Here is a 21,170-nt window from a genome sequence, read left to right as displayed (position 1 = left end):
GTTTGCACCATATTGAGGTGTAATCGTATTTCTCAATAAAATTGTGAAAAAGCTTCAATCAAATTCAGTAGAACAGTTTAGTTTAATTTAACTGTAATGTTCTATGATGTTGCTATTAAATAGAATTTTACTTTTTGAATGACAGATTCACTTTTATCTCAAACAGCTGATATTTCAACAGCTGTAGAGTTTTTAGAATTTCATCCACAAAATTCAACACAAAAACATGAATATTATTATATTTTATAATAATTATTGATATTAGGAGCACAACTAGATGTCATACGTTGTTTTATTTCAGTTTCCAATGAACCAAAAAGTCTTCCAATTTAGCGTATATTAGCCTATTTATTAATTTTTAATCAAATGAATTATTAGTTGTCATTTCAAACTGTTGGGACGTGTATTTTTAGCCTTCCTTTGTGGTGATTTTCAGTTTTAGTTGCTCACTTCGACATCCTTTCATCATTTCCTGGTCTCTTCTTATCTCTGAGAGGAGGGGTTGATGAAAAAAAGGAGAGAGAGAGATGCGCGCGCGCGCCGCCGCCGCTCGCGCCAGCATCTCATTCAGACGGGATCCGGCGGCATGCCTCACTGCTGACGTTTTCTCATGTGAAACCCGAACCCAGGCTGCTGTCAGGAGCCTTTATGTCTCTTTTCGGTCGCGGTTGGGTTGGGAAATGCCTGCAGGAGAGCGTCCTCGTCGTGTGGACGCCGTGCGCTCGATGCTGTGCCTCATCATAGCTGGTCTCCAGTGCGTCTCTGCGTCTGAAGGTTGCGTGCACAGCGGTAAGTCTCTTGATTTTCAAATCTGCTCCAGTATTTATCCTCCCTTTCAAATGCTAACACATAAAACGTGTGCTTTTTTTCAGCATAGTTTTTATGTATTTTTATGTTTTGTTTTGTTGACAGTAGGAAATCAAGAGAGCAGGAGCATCTTTGAGCAAATTGAGAGTTATGAGATCACTTATCCCACTTGGCAGCATCCTTTCAGGCACAGGAGGTCTGCCAGCAAGGAGGTGAGCGCTCCACCCACACTGTCAGCTCTGGTGACCAACAAAACAGACATTTCATTCAAATAGATTCAGAAAAAATCCTTATTATCCAATTGCTGTGTGTTTTTTACGTTTTAATTATTATTTTTCTGACAGCACCCAGCAGAGATCCAGGTTGTGGTCACTGCAGAGAGTCAGAATCTCACCTTACATCTGAAGAAAAATGAGTGAGTCCCTTAAAGATGCATTACAAGTTTTCATTTTCACATTATAAATAATGAGCTAAAAGTTTTCAAGAAATGTTTGAAATAAATTGAAAAGGTTTTTTTTCTTCCCATAATTTCATAAAACACATTGGGAACCAATTTAATTTTAGTTCAACATGATTTTTAGAAATATCTCTTGACATGTCAAATTTCCATTTCAAAACCAAACTATTGGTCAAAACTAACCCTTTAAATAGATTAGAGATGAAACTTTTAGGTTAAAAAAATGATTTCTCATATGAAAAACTAAATTGCTTGTAAAGGAAAACAATCAATTTTGCATATTCAGATTTCTAATTGATGATTAATTAAAACACGATTAATTGATTATTTTTAAACCTAACTCCCATATAAAGAGCTCTGCCCGTTTTTCTGACCAGATGTTAGCCGTCACAGGGTCAGGGCTCATGTGGGGGAAAAGAACAAAAGTGATGCTTTAAGACAACAGAAGGTTGACACCCGATCCATGTGCCCAAGGCTAACAGGAAGTGAGATTGCACCCACACACCTAACATCCGGCTCTTAGGTGGAGCCATTCTCGTCCAGTAACAGAGGAAAGATGGCAGGAAGGGAGCAGAAGATCTGGTCGAGTTTATTGGATGTAAAGACTGTGAGATGGCTCTGGTCACAGCAATTTATCACTCTTGGATTGGAGCCAGCATGCAAGTCGCCTGGAAGCTGCTTGGAGCTTAAAGTCCTTCTTTTTTTTAAAGCAATAAATGTATTCATTCACTGACACACCATGACTCCACTGTGTCAGACTGACTGGCCCCTGAGGGATTTGCCCTCCTGTTCTGTCTGCCCAGCAGGTGGCTTTGCTGTTAGGTTTTCCTCTTGGGGCAATTTGATGTCATCACAAACCGTCCATCAGTGGGATTACAACACAGGGGAGAAGTCACAAGATGTCCATTCATGAAGTTTATGAAATATTTAAACAATCTGGGGAGGAGAATGTGCAAACTGAAACAGGAAATCATTGCAAATTGTTTTAAGAAAAAAGAGACTTTTTGTACTCCTGAGGGTAAAAACATGTTTGGAAACAATTTTGTGTAACTTCTTAGATTACTGGTGCAGAAAAGGTACTGAAATTACTCGTAAGTACCAATCACTTCCACACACATCGTAGTTTATCTTTGCAGCAACTTCAAAAATATGAATATAAAAACAAACAAAAAAGAAGCTTGATAGTAGTTATTTTGTTTTATTTTTTTGTTTTGTGTGTAGAAAAAAACTCACCTAGATTACCAGTTTTATAAACAATTGTAATTTGAATTATTTCAAATAATCATAGCAAAAAAAAACAAGAATAAATTAACATAAATTGGCAAAGATGTGTCAGACCTAGGATAATAAGTCAATAATTAAAAAAAAAAACATAGGCGTACATCTACATACACATGTATTATAATTACTCTTAATCATAAACAGCTCTCATGCATACAGTACATGACACATTGAAACAATGAGATATTCAGATTAAACTTTCAATATCTTAAAGTCTGATCCTTTTCTGATCTAGTTAAAAGCATTCCCAGTGGTCTTTTAATCACAAGCCATTTTTAGCCAAAAAAAAGGTTTTCTAGGACATAGTTTTTGCAGAGCGGCAGGAGTTCATTAGAAATTCACCTCTAAGTTGTGGGCGGGACCCCGGTTCCCCTTTCCCCTCCCAACTTCTGAAAGCTCAGAGCCTCCTGTGGCCCGCCCATTGTATTTTCTACATCACAAATACACCCTCTTTCAAACTGCATTTTTTTGTCTGCTCTGGATTCACAACAATTTGAAGAATGAAATACTCAGAAATGCATTTTGGGGACTTCATTTTCTTTATATATTTATCAGAAAAATGCCACAAGAACATGTTAAAACCACAATTTCCTTTAGAATAGGTCTTTAATTGATGATATAGAGCTGCAGACGACCCTCGTTTACTGCTTAGGTGTCTGAGTTGCAACTTTGTTTTGCAGATTTCCACCTGAATCTGTCTGGGTTTTTTTTTACTAGCAAAAGCTAAAAATGTTTGAAAGTTCATCAAATGTTTGTGAAGACTATGAACATTGTGTTCATAGTCATACAACCACAGAGTTGGACCAATGTTCCTCACTGTTGCTGCAGTTTACTGTAGTTTTACATGCTGAAGGCAGATCAGGGCCTCCCTTTAACTGTCAGCATATTTATCTACCTCACATTTGAGTGAAGCAGCTATAGACATTTCTTTACCTCCAACTTTAAGTTTTCACATACTTATCCAAACAATCTGTATTGTTTTAAAATTAGTTTTGCAGCTTTCAAGAAAAATGTCTTTGTTGCACAATATTTAGTGTGAGGTTTGTCACCCTACCATCTCTTCTTGTCACAGTCTTGTTAGTCTGACTCTTTTTGGAGGAGTCAGACCCCACACTGCCTCTCTGTGAATCACTTGGAGGCAAAGTTTCATGTCCTGTTTCCTGGCTACTCCTGCATGTCCGTCATTGCACCCTGATCTGTGTCATCTGGACGGTGAGCAGAGGAAGGGCAGAGTCGCAATGAAGATTGATCTTTACCTCTTTGTTTCTACCATCTGTTTCACTCTTTTCCATCCCAATTGACGTCACGTAATGGATCATTTTTAAGAAAGTTTGAAAAAGTACAACATAGATTTTGTGGGCATAATTTCTCCTCCTGGCTTGAGTCCAGCTGAAGTCCATTTATGCTCCCTCTAATCATATTTATCACAGTGCATGTGTGCTGTTGGGTTTGTATTTGCATAGATGTGTGTCCTCTTAAGCTTTTATCTTAATGAATGGCTGCAGCACACAGAAGATGATTTAGTTAAGAGCAAAGCCAGAGCCAGAGTGTGACCTGACTGAGAGCAGGAAGAGTGATGGAAAAATGGAGGGGCACGGAGAGGAAACAGTCCAAGAAAAAGAATGATGGGCCGGGGGAGAGAGGTTGAGGTTAGATGCCACATGGAAAGAAGAGTCAGTGGGGGTCATTTTGGGTTTGTGGATATATTCTGGTGCAGATATGACACTTTTTCTTTTTCCTTCTTGATTTGACCTTCTCTGTTCTTCAGTTTAATGCCCTTCCTGCGCATCATCATTCATTTTCTCTACAGAAATGTTTCATAAAGTATCAATTATTATTATTATTGTTACCCTCTTGCCTTCACCTCATATTTCAGGAGTTACCCATCCAATGATTGTCAGTTTTCTCCTTTTCTCACCTCTTCCAATCTTCCCCAGGGCTCTAGTAAAAATATACACCCCCGCAGGCATGCTGTGCTGTCAGAGTTTGATAGCTGGTAGCCACACACCGATAGATGACATACACCAACAGACTTTTGCTCACACGGCACCCCAAAAGAACACAAACAAGGCTTAAAGGACAGACTTGATGGACTGCAGGTCAGGACAGAAAGAACAGGGATGTCTTTTCCCATTCCTGCTCCTGCCACGTATGCTTAGAAATCGTAATCTAGCCCCATGTTTTCACACAGCACAATGCTGGCCTCACTTTGGCAATAAAAGCCACTTCATCATTCGCTGCTGAGTGGTCTTTTTTGACTTCTCCCTCTTACCCCTCAACTGTGCGCGCTGATGTCATCTGATACTATGAGAGAATGCAACCCAGTGACCCTAATGCATTACACCCCCCCGTACTATCTTCCAAGCACATTAGCATCCCCCCCCACCCCCCACCCCTGATGTTAAACTAGGCTTTTGTGTCAGCCTGGCGACCAGACAGCCCAAACTCAAACAGAACTTGCAGTTTTTCAGTCCCAGCTTTTGTCTGATCGCTGGACCAAATCCAAACATTGTTGAGCGGCTCTCTGCCATCGCATAGAGATTTCTACTGTCCCCGTCTGAAAGCTCTGGAAGTCTTTGGCAGAGTGCATTCAGGTAAAAAGGTTATTGGTGTGATTACGGTGATGCTGTAGAGTATAACGTTACTGAAATTAGGTTCATGACACAACAGGGATTGATAGCAGGGAATTATTTCCTCACATAAGAGGAAGATTTGTTAAATTTATATTCATTAGTTTTAATGATTATGATGGGGTTTTTAAAGAAAATTTGTTGATTCCACTCTATCAATTTGTTACTTGACTATTGGAAGAATTTTTCAAGATTTTACATCTGGAAGAACGGGTTACACCCTATGTCATTTCACAACCCAACCAAAAAGAGGTATTTTTTTTTTTGAGTTCACTACAGAAAATCTATAATTGTGGATTTTTTGTGATAGTACCTTTGTTCTTGTCATGTTCTGTTTTCAAGCTTTCTCTGTCAGTAACACCAGAATTAGGATGCCAACCATCCACCGCTGTCTTGATTTGTGTTAATGACCCTCAAGGGCATATCAGTTATTCAATAATGTTAGGGCAGGGTTAGGCTTTGTCAGTTCTACATGGGTTTGGGCATTGTTTTAGTTTATTGATTTTTATTCATGGAATTTTTGCATTTTTGCCACCAGGTATGGACTCCTGCAATTTGGGTCCTTCACTACCACTTCTCAAAGGTTATGTCTGTATTCTCTCCCTAATTCCTAGCTCCTAGAGAAGTCTATATAGTGCAGGACTGTCTAGTGTTCCGGATTTTAATGTATTGGTAATTCAGACACCACGCTCACTACTTTAATTTTTTTTATTTTTAATGGCAACTATGGTGTCACCTATATACTGAAGTAAAACCATAATAAATGTGTGTTTTACAATGACTATTTATGAATCCACTGTATTCTGATGATGAAAGGTTAAATTATTTATATAAAAAACACATTTTTAAATGAAAAATTCTTGTATTCGCCAATCTAGTTAGTATCAATGCAACAATATATTTTTGCTGAGACTTTTGGGAAATTTTCCAGGCCCTTGATTTTGGAGTTCTAGATTCGAAAAGCTCTACAAAAGGGCAAACGCCATAAATAGTGTTGTAATACTGAGTAGTGAGGGAATTCAGACACTACCATCACTAAAAACAGTCCACATCTTTTTGCTGTGACTCCATTGTAGACTTGTAGAGTCAATGATAGTCACATCCTGGGAAGCCTTATTCCTTAATAAAAAAGCAAATGTGAATAAATGTGTCATTTGTTTTAGAAAATATTCATTTCTCACCATCCAATAAAACTGATAGGCTATGCATTGGTATTTAATATTTAAGCTTTTATTGCAAGGTGCCAAACAAGCCCAAACCAAAACCCTTCCATGGCTGTGCTTCACTTTTAGTATGACATGTTAGTCCTCTGAGCTTTCATCCACCACACCCAAGTGAACCACCAACAGTCCCAACTGATAAACATGTTTTCTTGAAGATGGAGACCTATGTTTGCACCGCAACAGGGCATTGACTGTATGAAAACATTTTGTGATTCATGTCTTTAACAGAAGATTTACCGATATGTATTTGAGATTTAGTTAAAAGTGGATGATCTGTAATTTTATGAGATCTAAAATCTCAGAGATGCAAAGAGGAATACAGTCTGATGTGTGTTGATGAAATTTGTTCATGATTTGGACTCAAACAGAGTGACATCTCCTCCCATTTGAGTCATATATGTACTAAGATTTTAATGAAATTAAGATTCAGAATGAAACCGGACGGTTTGGAGCACGCCCAGCGGTGACACATTTTTGACTGTTTTGTTTTTTTCAGCTTTTATCTTAATACAATTACAGTTAACGGTCTTTCATAACAGTTGAGCTTATTGAGATAACACACATTATTTTTATTTTGTTAAATTATGACTATGACTAAGAGTAACTTTAACAACAAATTTTTGAAATCAGAATTTGCAACAATACTGTGCTTTGCAGGCTTTAGCTGTTGGCTCTACATCTCAATAGAGGGTTTGTTATGTCTGCATGTCTCACTCTGGCAGGTTATTTCACCAGGAACTTTACTTAAACTTTTGTCCCCAAGGAACAGGAAATCAGCATAGATTAACCCAGACACAGGATGGCCAAATGGCACATGGGAATGTAGATCAGCTCGGTGTTTGTTCTAACTCCTAGAGGAAGGAGTAGCTCTAGGAAAAAAGGCTGTAAAAATGCAGAAATGTCTGTTTTTTGCCTGTCTTGCCATCAAAGGCCTTTAAAATTTGCTGAGATAAGAAGAAAGCATGATGGGAATCTTGGAGGAATTAGTGAAGCTGAAAATCAAGAAGGCCAGGAGAGGTTGTAAGGTCAACCGGTCACATGAAGGGGGTTACCCTGTTTAGGATGACATCAGCCAGACAAATTACCACCGCAAAATCAGTCTGAAGTCTTCTTCCTCGGGTGACAATTCTTAAAAATATATAGTTTATACTTTTGCTCTTAGATTTGCGCTTTTATAGAAGGAATTAATAGTGATTTATTGCTGCACGTATTTTACTCACCTCAGGGAGCTTCAATGAGGGAGGAAATGATAACTCCTCTCAATCCGTAATCATAGTTTTTTTTTTTTTTTTTTTACTTTTTATAACATATTTAGGTTTTTAATGAAGAGTTTTTTCCCCCATTGTGATCACTGAGCAGATCTCTGTTTTTATTAGCAACATAGAGCTGCTTTTATAGAGGAACAGTTTAAACATACTTAGTGTTTAAACTTACTGTGTGCTAGTTTAGCATGAGGATTTAAAAATTTTGTCCTTCCAAGGTGTATCTTTAAATAGAAATCTCCTTCTATGGGCACCCCAAGAGTTAAATTATAAATGCAAAAAGTTTTTTTTTTTAAATTTGGTGTTTTTAGTAAAAAAAAAAAAAAAAAGCTCAAACAATATTTTGGAAAATGGCTAAATAAAAAGATGAGATGCTAGAGTGGTAGTTTGTCTTTGTTTTACTGTTTTTCATACTAAATGGTTTGCAGTTTTCTAAATCTAAAGAGATCCCATTATCAAAATAATTTGAGCATAATAATCACCCTTAGGTGCTGCCACAGTGAGTTGGAAATTGAATGAAAAGTTGCCGCAGTTAAGGATGTTGTCTGCATACTTCAAATACATGCCCTGAGTTTGTGCACACGGCTGTGTCTGTGCGAAGGATCAGATTTAAAACCTTTTGAGGAGTGATGAGAGGAGATTTAAAGACTAGAGCAAAAGAAAACCAGCTGTGAGACAGACCATGTTTATGAATGAAAACAGGAAGAATAGATTGAGACACAGTTGGATGGAGTGGGACAGGAAAATAAGCATCAGTATTGGTCCGACTCCAAATACACCCCCTCACAGACAGATCAAGAAGTATGCAATAAATCACTTTTATAAAAAAAAAAAAAAACATTTTTTTTTTCACATTTATGGTCGTTTTTGTTTTTCTTCTTAGTAAAATATTTTGAAATTGGTATATTGTGAAAGAAGCAATGGTAAATAAAAGTTCAAGCAGACAAATAGACATTCCTGTGAGATAAACTCTCAGCATGAGGTAGCTATTGTCTACTCTGTCGGTTCTGCAGCCCAGAGAGCATAAGTTATTATTTATGTACATGTGGACTTCATTGTAACCCTTACTTTATCTTTGTGTGTTGACTTATCTCTGACAATCTTTCCCTAAATCTTTAAAGTAGTTTGGGTTTTAGAGTGCTCCTGACAGAAGGAATATTTAAAAAGCTGCAGGCTGCTGAAGGGACCCTGTCCTCCTTTATCGTCTTACTATCTTGCAGCTGTTACAAATGTTCACTTACTTCCTCTTTAGGCCTTCCTATTTGTGCGTTTTCTGTAAACTAGACTTTTCAAAATTCTGTTCCTTTTACATAATAATTTCATACTCTGTGCTAATTTTCACCAGGCAGCTGTTGGCCCCTGGATATCAGGAAATATGGTACAACCCTAATGGAGCTCGACAGTCATCTTTTCTTGCAAACACTGTGAGTCTAAAATAAAATTTTTGTCTCCTTAAAAATACAGTGGGGACAGTAATAATGCTATAAATTCTGCTATAACACTCCAGTTTTTAAAAGTTTTAGTGTCAAATATTAGCCACAGTTCTTTACAGAAATGTTAAATAATATTTTTTCCTGTTTTTTCTTCAATTTTTAGAGCCATTGTTTATACCACGGTGAAGTTTTGGGCATTGAAGAGTCCAATGTTGCCGTTAGCACTTGTTCGGGACTCAGGTGAGAAAAATGTTGATGTTTTAATGAAGATTTCTTCTAAGTTTATCCTAATAATTCTTTTTTAATGAAAATATGAATTTGTGGAGACACTTTTTGAAAACAAAAACTAGAGGATGTACCATTTTAGCACCAGTAGGTGGAGTTTTTTATGCAAATATTATTTGAAAGTTTGTTAACATAGCTCCTGTTTAGCAAGAAAAAAAAAACTTATATTACTTACATTTACATTTTTTTAAATTCCCATGATCGAACACTAGCCAGGTTTTCATTTAAAAAAATATCTCTTAGTTGACATTGCCAAACTTCTGAAAAAGGATAACAATACAGAATACATTATGTTGAGAACCCTTTATCTCATGTGCTTCTCTGGCTTCACGTTTGGCTCCAGAGCCGGTTCATCGAGTACAGCTCAGAAAAAAGAACCCTGTTTCCTCCTGAAGTTGCTCCAGCACAGCTGATCTTCCTGCTGAAGACACCCAGGAGAGGGGAGGTGGATGCGCGCTGCCAGAAACCCTAACTGTATGAGGGCTCATGAGAGCTTATTGCGCTGCATCTGGAGGACGAATGAATGTATGCAACCTGGTACAAATTCCCAGGAGGAATGCAAACAAACCTCATTTTGAAGCCGACATATTGGATCGGGACTTCTCCAGATGTTTCTCCAGCTGTGTGACCTGCTGTGTCTGTGTACAGATGCTTGTGTTGTTACCAAGACTGCTGTTTTAAAAAGAGAGCAAAACACAATGCAGGACTATTTGAAGCATAAGTAACTTCAAATAACTTGAGTGGTATAAGTAGCCATCCAAATAATTATACTCAAATTGAAATAAAGTAACAGGTGATCAAAAGTACTTAAGAATTGTTTGAAAGCAAATAATGCACAAATAAAATGTAGTTAATCCTACTTTCAAACTTAAAAATGTTTAAAAAGACAAATGCAGCGGAGGTTCATGGTGACAGTCACCTATCAAAACCATCAAAAAAGTCAACTTTGAGACTGAAGATGTTAGGGACCGTCAACATGACAAAATATAGCACTTTTTTTTAATAGTCTTCATTAGTGCAAATGTTTAAAATATGTTTGAAAAAACCTCAGTCAGACATCTATATGTCCATTTGTTGAGGAAGAATAATTGACTATTCAAATGTTGATGCAATAAAGGTAGTGTTTTTCCATTGTATGATATTTTTGGTCTATCCAAAACTGCCAGATAGTCTCCAGTGCTATTTTCTGGGTATCAGTGCTCAAATAAAATGAGCTTGCATACAACTCATAGACTACCTATCCATTTATTATTTAGATTGCTGGCGACGATCCAGCCTTGTGGAGTACAACCTGGACAGATCACCAGTCCTAATTTAGAATTTAATAGAAGCACCAAAGATAGAAAAAAAGATAGCACTATAATCCATGTTCATGATTGGCGATTCCCACTGTTTCCTCAGGGGAATGATTTCGATCAACACAAGCCTCAGCTACCTCATAGAACCTCTTCATAACTCCACGAATACTCAGGCGCACGCCATCTTCCAAGCCAAGAGTTTCCGCCTCTCCAGAGGAAGCTGCCTGCACTGTCATCGCACTAACGAACATGGAGACACGCTCAATGACTTCATTTATGGAATGATGTCACCATGGAGGACGAGGAGGAGGGTGCGGACACACAACAGTTGATGTTCTTTCAAGCTTCATACAAAATAGATGACCTGCTCTGTCTTGTTGGCAGGACAAAAGGGAGTTGGGCCAGAACACCAAGTATGTGGAGCTTCTGCTTGTGGCTGACAAAGCTGAGGTTTGGAAAAAGTTTAGATTGGTTTTTCATGTAGCTGCTAACATGTAGTCACCCGTTTGGGCAGAAGGAACCATAAAAGTAAAACTACAGGATGACCGCATTACCCATTATAATGAAAACACTAAAGCAACCTATGCATACAGTATGTTTTTCTATGCATTCATCTTTTTTGTCGAACATATAACCTCAAAAATGCCTCATGACCGTCTTACTGCTGATATAGGATTTGGAAAGTTTTTTTTTTTTCTACTAATGAAGCCGACATAATTTGACATCAGAAAGTTTAAGTTTAAAAAACCTCTATAATAACTGCAGATGGCAAGTAAGCCTGCAAATATTTATAATAATAACGTTATTTGTACAAGTTACTTTTTGATGAATCAGATTGAAAATGCTCAAGACAGCTGTCTTGAAAATATACGACAGCACACGACAGCACATTTATAAATGGGCAAACTTGCTAGAACAACGTACGTTTCATTAAAAATAGTTGCTGGCAGCTTGAAGTTTATAAAGTTTTGATTTTGTGTCCATTAATTTTGATCAGATGAGAGATTTTTCTTCTTCTCATTTTCATAATACAGAGCTAAATTTCTGCTTGTAAACTTAGGACTGTTGAGTTAAAACCTTGAACCCCGATGCCCATTGATGCAAAAATGGATCTGACCTATCCTGCTCCAAACTAACCTTGAAATAGCATCTACTTAAAGCAAAAACATTAGCACATTTTTCTTTTTTTTATTGCTGGAAAAAAATTCAGACGTCTGGGGTAAAGTGGGCAGTTAAAGGAGAGAAAAAATGTTAGTTTGTTGGTGGAAGAAGCAGGTTTACAGAGATTCAGCTGCCATGTTATGGAAAACGTTGCCAGAGGCAGCTAAACATAAACTGATTAAATTCTGTGGCTTGACCTGGAGAAGGTTTTTCATACATTAATGCCTGCAAACCTCAGCTAACTCAAGCAACATAAAAACAACACATGAGACTGACAGCATATAAACAACTTCAATAGTCTGCTTAGTAATCTAAAGTTTTATGTCATGTTTTCCAGATTTTCTGTTTTAAAAGTTGTGTCTTCCTTATTTTTAGGAACAAATTGTTTAGTCAAATGTAAAATACGTAGTTATGTTTCTAAATATATTAGCTATTTTATGCACGTATTTACATCCAGTTTGTCATTTGAAGTGTGAAAAAGAGATGAATCTATTTATTTATTTTTGTTTTTTAATGTGATTTTTCTTTTAACAGTTTCAGAAACACGGTTATAATCTAGAGAAGACCAAATTGAAGTTACTGGAAGCAGCCAACTTGGTTGACAAGGTAACACTCATGAGAAAACCAAAAGCATACGCTGGGGTTGTTTATTTATTTTTGCTTCTCACAGCTTAAGTTCTGCTCCTCCTGTCTGCCAACAGTTTTACAAAGCTCTGAACATCCGGGTGGCATTAATTGGTCTGGAAATATGGACGACCCAGGATAAGATCAATGTGTCTGACAACCCTCACAGCACTTTAGCAGCATTTTTGTCCTGGAGACGAAAGCAGCGTCAAATTCTCCCCAATGACAACGCTCAGCTTATCACGTAAATACCTGAAATATCAAGATTTTTTTTTAAAAGTATAAACCTGGTTAGTGAATGCAGGAAGTGTAACCTTATTTTTTTTTTCCTGAAGTCCTCCATCCTCAGGAAAAAAACAAAAAAAACAAAGACATGTTAAAAATACCAAAAACAAAATTTTCATCAGAGTAGGTTTTCAGAAATAGCAAAGAAGAATTTTTAAAATGATTGGAGTTTTATGTGTTACATGTTAATAAGAATCTGTATATAAGCTGAAACTTCTATATTTGGACTTGTCCCTTGTAGAGGCAAGTCATTCCAGGGTACCACCATCGGCCTTTCACCTCTTAAAGTCATGTGCTCCGACTACGAGTCTGGAGGAGTAAACACGGTGAGAAGCGAGGGCCCACACAAATATCTCGTATTTGATCATAAATATCTGAGCAGAATTACATTTCATTATATAGTAATGACAGTTTAATGTGGGATACCTTTCAAACTATAGAATCTGTCAAAGTCCATCAAGGCATGATTCAAAAAGCTTTTTTTTTCATATTAATTGTCTTGAATTACAGTGGTGACGATCTGAATTGTCCCTTTCTTTCGAACAGGATCATTCAGATTTAGCAGTTGGTGTCGCTGCCACTATGGCTCACGAAATGGGCCACAACTTTGGCATGACTCATGACACGAAGGGCTGCTGCCAGGCCAAAGCTGAGGATGGAGGCTGCATCATGGCTCCCGCCACCGGGTAAAGGAGACAAACTGCAAAGATTAGAAAAAAAAAAAAAATCAATACAATAATTGACTGAAGGCAGAGAAATGACTAGGGTGTCCTTCTCCACAGGCATCCGTTTCCACGCGTTTTCAATGACTGTAACCGGAGAGAGCTGATGAGCTTTCTCAGCTCCGGGGGAGGAAAGTGTCTCTATAACTTGCCAAACACAAAAGCAATGTATGGAGGCCAACGGTGCGGCAATGGCTATCTGGAGGAGGGGGAGGAATGTGACTGCGGGGAGGAAGAAGTCAGAGACGATCCATTTGCATTAAATATCTTCAGTCGATGCGTCATAACTTAACATCCTGAAACATGCTTTGTGCAGGAATGCACCAGTCCCTGCTGTAATGCCAGCAACTGCACTCTGAAAGCAGGAGCCGAGTGCGCCCACGGAGTCTGCTGTCATAACTGTAAGGTAGGGACTTCACAGTCAGGCTAATTTTATGGTCAGTCAGAGATGAAACACAATTTCCCAACTTTACATTCTTCGCTGCTCGATTGACTCAGTGTTTATTTCAATCCACAGGAAAAAGAAACCCATGTATTTATTTATATGCAAGGGTAATGGCTCTGTGGTTTAACTGTGTGAACAACACGTTAACAAACATGTCTCCTTCATTGCTTACTTCTCAGAGGATACAGTATCTTTATTTGATTCAAAGGGAAGCAGAAATAACATGGTTTCTGTTTGTGTCTCAATAGTTGAAGAGTCCTGGCGTTCTGTGTCGACCTTCCTCTGGTCCCTGTGATCTGCCAGAGTACTGTGATGGAAAGACAGAGTCTTGTCCTGCTAACTTTTACCTGATGGACGGTACATCGTGTGCAGATGGGAAGGCATATTGTTACACAGGCATGTGCTTAACGCTCGATCTGCAGTGTCGGTCACTCTGGGGAGGAGGTACGAAAACTGGATTTTTGTTACGGTACTCTGTATATTTGGCCTGTCACATCAGCTTTCTTCTTTACATCATTGTTTTACATTTTCCACTATGTTTGATGTTTGCAACCCAAACCCTGCAAACTGTGGTTTTGAGATGAGGATTTCTGTGAAAACAACGGAGTTTATTAGTCAGTCTTTGCAGTATTTGTCAGAATGATTTAAATTCACATTCTTCTGGTTGGGTTTAAAATTAAGGTGTCATTACACCTTAATTTTATTTCTCACCAAACAACCTTGGACAGACAGCATTATTGAAAAAGATGTTTTGTTGCCAAAAAAAAACTTTTGCCCTACTTTTAATAATATTTTATCAGTTTTTGACAGACAAACTTAAACATTTATATCAAATTCGCTAAATAACTCTAAAAAACTAAATGTAAATTTAAACATATTGTAATGCCCAGCTGGTACACCACTGGTAGCGGGAAATTAGGGAGCCAAGCTGTCATCCAGTTAAGCTGTCAATCAACTGGCTGCGCCGGAGAGCTGTCTGTGTGCTATACGACGCGGGACTCCAAACAGTCTCAGTAAGGAGAAGGCCGAAAGGGAAGTTGAGAGCAAAATCTCCTTTCTGTCATAGCAAGCCCATTTATTTAAAACACACGAGACATTCAGCATTGCACAGAGGTCATCAACCTCTCCCTCTCCCACACTCATGGTGCAACAACAAGAAACAAACATAACAGGAAGAATAAACTAAGGTGGAACAACAAAACTGCCATTTGAAAAGAAACGTGGGCGAAAAGAAACGCTCATGCTGAGCACTATTTTGATCAGGGACCGCATCCCTGCTAGCAGACCCAACATGCACGTGACCGCCACTACAATATATTTTTAAAAGTTACCATATCAGTAAGAAATGCCTTTTCTCTCCTCAAACCTTAGATGGACGTTCAGCTCCAGACAAGTGTTTCACAGAAGTTAACAAAGCTGGGGACATGTATGGGAACTGTGGCAAAGATCTGCTTGGGAAATACAGGAGCTGCACCGACAGGTAACAACAAAATATCCAGCTTTAGATTCAGGAAGATCTCGTTTTGAGTGTTTGTTTCCAAATCTGCCAGGGATGCTAAATGTGGCAAAATCCAGTGCTCCACATCAGCTACCAAGCCCGTTGGGAACAACGCTGTGATCATTGAAACCTCAATCACTGATGGCAAAAAGAAAATTTACTGTAAGGGAACCCACGTGTACAAGCTCCCCCACGGAGACCCGGAACCACAGACTGATGCCCTGGACCCAGGCCTGGTCATGACGGGGACCAAGTGTGGCGATAACTCGGTTAGACCTAATATCCCTAACAAATTACAAAGATCACAATCTTTGATCATTTTTACACGTTTCTGTATCTTAACAGATTTGTTTCCACGGAGAGTGCCGCAATAATTCCTTTCTTAAAGCTGATGAGTGCAACTCAAAGTGCCACGGACACGGGGTGAGATGTGCTAGCATCAACAAAAAAATGTCCTGGTTATGTGTTACCATGACAACATTGAAGAAATGACTTCACTTTCTGCTGCAGTTGCAGAAAAGCATGGAAGCTAATCAAATATTTATCTTAAATTGACTTAAGAATGCTTCAGTTAAAACCTAAAAAGCAACTATGCTCTTGGTTGTATCTAAATGGATTTTTTCTTCCTGTTCCAGCTATGCAACAACAACCGCAACTGCCACTGCGACGCGGGCTGGGCGCCACCTCAATGTGACCAAAAGGGGTCAGGAGGGAGTGTGGACAGTGGACCTGTCATCAGCCAAAGTGAGACACATGGACTACATATGGCATCAGCAGTCAAATATGATTAATTTCTCATAGGTCATTTATGTTTTGTTTAATTGTTTTTTTTTTATTGTGTGTTTGTTTTCTAAGGTAACCTCCTGGCATACCTTCTGCCTCTTTTTCTGGCTCTTATTGTGTTCTTGGCTTCTCTTGGACTTTGGTGCCACAGAACACATAAGCTCTTCCCACTCAAAGTCCCCGCACCAACTCCTCCACTGTCGTACGTCCTTTGCTCAGTCTGTTTTTGTAAATCGTTTTGTTGTTGTTCTGCGTGCGCAGCATTCTGCTCTAATCCTCAGATGTGCAGTCACAGTTGAAGAGAAGCCTGTGCGTGCTGTCAACCCGACTTTCTTACAAAAACAGCAGGATTCGGTAAGAAAGCTAATGCATGTACACTGCAGAAAAGAGGTAGCCTAAGTAGTGGAAAAGAACACTAATCTTAAGGAGAAAATTACTAGAAAGTAGTCAAATTATCAGTCAATACATGAAGTCATTTTTACTAGAGAAATCTAAAACTGAAATATCAACATCTAACCTTTAGACAGAATTACAAAAGATTGAATTATATACATCACAATAATAAGTATTTTTTGCTAGTTCTATGGAAATGGCTGCAATTTTTGAGTTTTTATTTACCTAATTGTAGTTTATTTTGATTAAAGTGTCAAAAAACTAGTGTAATAATTAGAAATGACTCATTTTACAAAAAAATGTGAACAAAATAAGAATATGATTTTGGTACAATTTGGCCCATTTGAATAAATGTTCTTAAAATAAAAGATTTGTACTTATTCTTAGAGCATAAATCTAAATTTTTGTTCCCACAATAATGACAAAGAATTCCAGTCTGGGCTGCACGGTGGCACAGAGGTAAGCGTTTAGGTTAGCGTTTTCTGCAGGGACTCCGGCTTCCTCCCACCGTCCAAAAACATGCTTCATAGGTTGATTGGTTACTCTAAATTGTCCCTAGCTGGGAATAGGAGTGGGATTTGTGGCCCTGCGACAGACTGACGACCTGTCCAGGATGTCCTCTGCCTTCGCCCACGAGTGGCTCCAGCAGCCCCGTGACCCCGAAAGGGATAAAATGGGTTTAGAAGATGAATGGATGAATTCTAGTCTAACTTGTCAACATTTATTGAACTTTAAAATGACATCCTTAAAATTGAGCCAAAAATAACTTTCTTTTTTACTCAAGTCTTTCTATTGTCAAGAGTATGAAGCAAAAGGATTTGACTCATTTTAATAATAATTTCTTTATTTCAGTATCCTAGCTTTTAATGAGAGAAAATGTCTTTACCAAGCTGATATAAAGAAAAGTTGAGAAAGGTACAAAGCAAAGATACATTAAAACAACTTAAAAGCTGTAAAATATATGTAATGTCTATAGATAAAGTTTTAAATCTGTGCAATTATCTAATAGTTTGCAGTGTACCATGTTGATGATGAGTGTTTGTCTTGTTGGCCCTCCTTTAACATCACTTCCTCTCAGCCAAATGCGGCTGGTCCGTCCCGGCACAGAAATGCCATAGTGCGTCCAGCAGTGAAGCCTCCTCCGATACCTCCATATACCGTCAACCAGAAAGGCCAGACCTCACATCCTCACGCTGAGCCAGTTGCTTGCTCTTCTAGTCAAAGCTCTCCTCAGGGTCACACCCCATCTGCTTGTAAACCATTCCCGATAACCCCACTTCTACCAGGACCTACACGTTTACCTCCCCAGACTGCTAAAAACCGATCCCAGCCCTCCTTAGGAACAAAAGAACTCAGGCCGGACCCACCAAGAAGACCTCCACCACCTTGTCCCACAAGGAAAGGGGTATAAAGATTTATACTACTGTAAATTTATAAACATCTTACTTCAAGTTCATTGGATTCAAAGTTGTCTAATCAATCAATTTTGTTTAGGACCAACAGAATGTAAAAGGCCTGGAGGAGACTGGTGGTGCTCCTAATAGAAGAAAAGCCGCTGTGGCTCCATCTGCTGGACAGAAAAAAACTTGCAGGTAAATGACTGAAAATACTGCAGATGAATCATGCTGTGGTTAAAAGGAGCCTCAATAACTTCCATCACTTTTGCTTCCAGAACATAAGGCAAAACCTTCAGGACATACTGGGCTCAGCCTCTTACATCCAGCTATGGACTGCCTCAAGCTGCATATTAAAAAAGGCTGCAGCACTGTGCTATAAAACAAATACTTGATACTGTATTTACACTGATGTGCATTGAGAGGAAATTGATGTAATTATAAGAAGTTGATAATCTCCTTACAATCTGTTGGGTTCAATGGAAGGCTCCTTGTTTGCAAGATGATTTTTTGTTCTGCAGCTGTGAATTGAAACTCATGTTGTATTGGCGCCCCAGCTGTAAATGGAAATGTGACGCTTTCAAATATGTAGTCAAAATTCCTGAAAAAACAAAAATGTTGTTTACAAAGCAGCCTGTGTACGAAGCATGGTGCCTCTTGGAGAAGCGTCAGCTGAAAAAATGTGTCTTATATTAAGAAAATATGGAAATACTATTATTATTGTGCCTATTATGTATGAAAAAGCATAAATAGCGGCTTTGAACTGGACCAATGGAAACCAGTGAATTCCATTCATGCATGCTGCAAATCTAATATGCTTATATAAAAGAGATACATGTCTTATATGATGCATAATGTGAAAGACTTTTATATGATGTTTTTATTATGATTTGAGTTTGTGTTTTTATTAAATGTGCACTGCTTGAAGGGTGTTTTTTTTAACTTTCTTCTTCCAGATGGTACTAACTTTTACTACCTGTAACCTTTCTAGTTAAATAATGAAAGTTCTTAAAGAATGTTTAAAATCTAGATACTTTTTTTAAATTTCAGTTTTAGAGTAGTCTGTCAATAATTTCCTAACAACTTGTTCTGTATTTGCACAAAAATAAAATCTGCTTGATCGAAAATGCTGTAAAAGGTCTCTTGTAGCAGAGAAAATGCTTGAAGCCAGGCTGGTGTCACAGCACTGGGGTCTGTCTGAAAACGTTTTTTCTTATAGTCTGTAATGTGAAAATACAGTCTAAACTGCCATGTTTTAGTTTGTATGACCTATGCAAACTAAAGGGAATGTTCAGCCCTGTGTCTGGAAGCAGGAAATTAATAAAAATGTAAAAATACATTTTTTTAAAGTTGTCTTTTATCATGCATAGCAGGACCTTTAATCTGATTTTAAAATAAAAACATTTATATGGATGATGCTTCTCAATCCAGTTAAGTTTCAGTCACCTCAAAATTGACAAAACCCCTAAAGATAAAAAAGTGTTGCACCCCTTATCAGAAATGTTTCTTAGGTCCTGTTTATCATGTGTTTCCATTCAACAATTGAGATTTTGTGGAGGAACATTTCTAATGTAACCCTTGTGCTATCCTAGGCACTTTAACATTGGGAGTTGGGTCATCTAGACCCACTAGACAGTGCACTGAACCTTATTTCTTCAATGATTTGTGATCTTCACTGGTGTCCATGGATTCCATGGAATCTTTCCACCTTTGTCATGGTAGGGAGAACACGTCAGTGTAAGGGTGGGGTCACCTAAGATCGCACAAGGGTTAAAGGACATGCTTCTCAATTAAAACCTCTTAAATTAATTATAAAATCAAAATCCATGTCTTCTTTTTTTTTTCTTTTCTTTTTTTTTTAACCTGTCCTGTCCAACAGCTAGGCAGACAGATGAGAGCTGAGGGCCTCTTGTGTTGGACATATTTTACTTTAACAAGAGGGGTTATTAATCTTCAGACAAACCAAAGGTATGTCTGAATAAACCCCTTTTGTAATTGAGGCCAAACTTTATTAATTTCAATCCTGTTTGAAAATCTTTGGTGTTGGACCGGACGGAAAAGGAAAGAGGGGAAGAAGAGAGAAGGACGTTAGAGAGAGGGGGGGTAGGAGGGTGATAATAGGAGGGGAAGGGGGGTAAGACCATGAAGCAGCATACAGCAACAAGTTTACTGGTTGTTAATCATTATGGTAAGGTTCAAATGTAGTACAAAAAGGGCGGGGCCTATCCACACACACACTCAAATGTTATAAACACACCTGCTAGCTGCAAAAATGTCCACCTGTCGACATGTACACAAAATAGATAGTGTTCACACGCATACTTATGCCTTAAAACCAACTAGTGTGAAATATTTCAGTCATTCAATCATGCAAACTGTTAGTGCAAAGGTGAGCTAACACCTGTGCTCAGGTGAGTGTTTATGTTCTTCTAAAATGGATGGTGGAACGTGACAAGAAGGAGGGAGAGGGCCCAGCCATCCCCACCCCAAGACCCCCACCGCAGCAGCAGCGGCAGCCGGAATCCCCCCAACGCCACACGGGAACCGGCAGGGAACAACCGCCGCCCGGGCGACCAAGCCCGCCACCCAGACCAGGGCAGCAGGGCCGCCGCAAGGCCCCCAGAGCCAGAGAGCAGGGAGGCACGGAGGGAAAGAGAGCGCCGCCCCAGCCCAACCAGGAGAGCAGCCCCCCCGCCGCGCCGGGAGCGCCCAACGCAGGGCCCCACCGGAGAAGGACGCCCACAGCCCTAGACGAGCACCCCACCACCACCCAGGAGTTCCGGGCATCCCCCCGCCCCCACCCCAGGTACGAGCCAGGACCCCCCAAGGGAGACCCGCTCCGCACTCCAGGCAGCCATCCGCCCGGCCCACGGTTGGTCCAGGGAGGAGCATGGCAGGGGCCCGCCGCCCCCGCCCAGGAGGGGGAACCCCGGGGAAAAAAGAGGGCCCACAAGGGGTGTTGTCAATATGGCCCGACCAGGCTCGGCCACAGTTGGAAATTTGGCGGGGCCCAGCGCTCAGGGACCAGAACCCACCCCCCAGGGACACGAACACCCCCGGCTCAGATGTAATGTGAACCCCCCCACTTCGCGGAGAGAGCACCGCCGGGCCCAGGAAGCCGGCATCCCGGGGACACGGCCGCCGTTGCAAAGGGGCCCGTACCCCCCACCAGGGAAGAGGTAGGGGACA

General features: G+C 39.4%; 1 protein-coding gene across 2 annotated transcripts; it reads left to right on the top strand.

Annotated features, from left to right (window-relative positions):
• Nucleotides 1-507: 507 nt before the first annotated feature.
• Nucleotides 508-19,320, top strand: adam19b (ADAM metallopeptidase domain 19b). 2 transcript variants are annotated; one of them, XM_011480364.4, is made up of 23 exons: nucleotides 508-789; nucleotides 916-1,019; nucleotides 1,152-1,222; nucleotides 9,006-9,084; nucleotides 9,257-9,333; nucleotides 10,780-10,987; nucleotides 11,061-11,126; nucleotides 12,372-12,443; nucleotides 12,539-12,705; nucleotides 12,988-13,072; nucleotides 13,293-13,432; nucleotides 13,529-13,706; nucleotides 13,785-13,874; nucleotides 14,162-14,357; nucleotides 15,285-15,393; nucleotides 15,464-15,680; nucleotides 15,757-15,834; nucleotides 16,047-16,155; nucleotides 16,267-16,396; nucleotides 16,476-16,548; nucleotides 17,666-17,992; nucleotides 18,082-18,179; nucleotides 18,260-19,320. In XM_011480364.4, exons 1-23 carry the CDS (start codon nucleotides 528-530, stop codon nucleotides 18,264-18,266), a joined length of 2,943 nt encoding a protein of 980 aa, XP_011478666.3. In that variant the 5' UTR covers nucleotides 508-527; the 3' UTR covers nucleotides 18,267-19,320. The 2 variants fall into 2 exon arrangements, with proteins under 2 accessions (XP_011478666.3, XP_004073572.4); XM_004073524.5 differs by having other exon boundaries at nucleotides 509-789; nucleotides 913-1,019.
• The last annotated feature ends 1,850 nt before the right edge of the window (nucleotides 19,321-21,170 follow it).

Source organism: Oryzias latipes, chromosome 10 (assembly GCF_053564925.1).
Source record: "Oryzias latipes strain Hd-rR chromosome 10, Olatipes_Hd-rR_3.1".
Classification (NCBI taxonomy): Eukaryota; Metazoa; Chordata; class Actinopteri; order Beloniformes; family Adrianichthyidae; genus Oryzias; species Oryzias latipes.
Note: the sequence above shows the minus strand (reverse complement) of the source record. Positions and strands in the feature narration are given on the sequence as shown.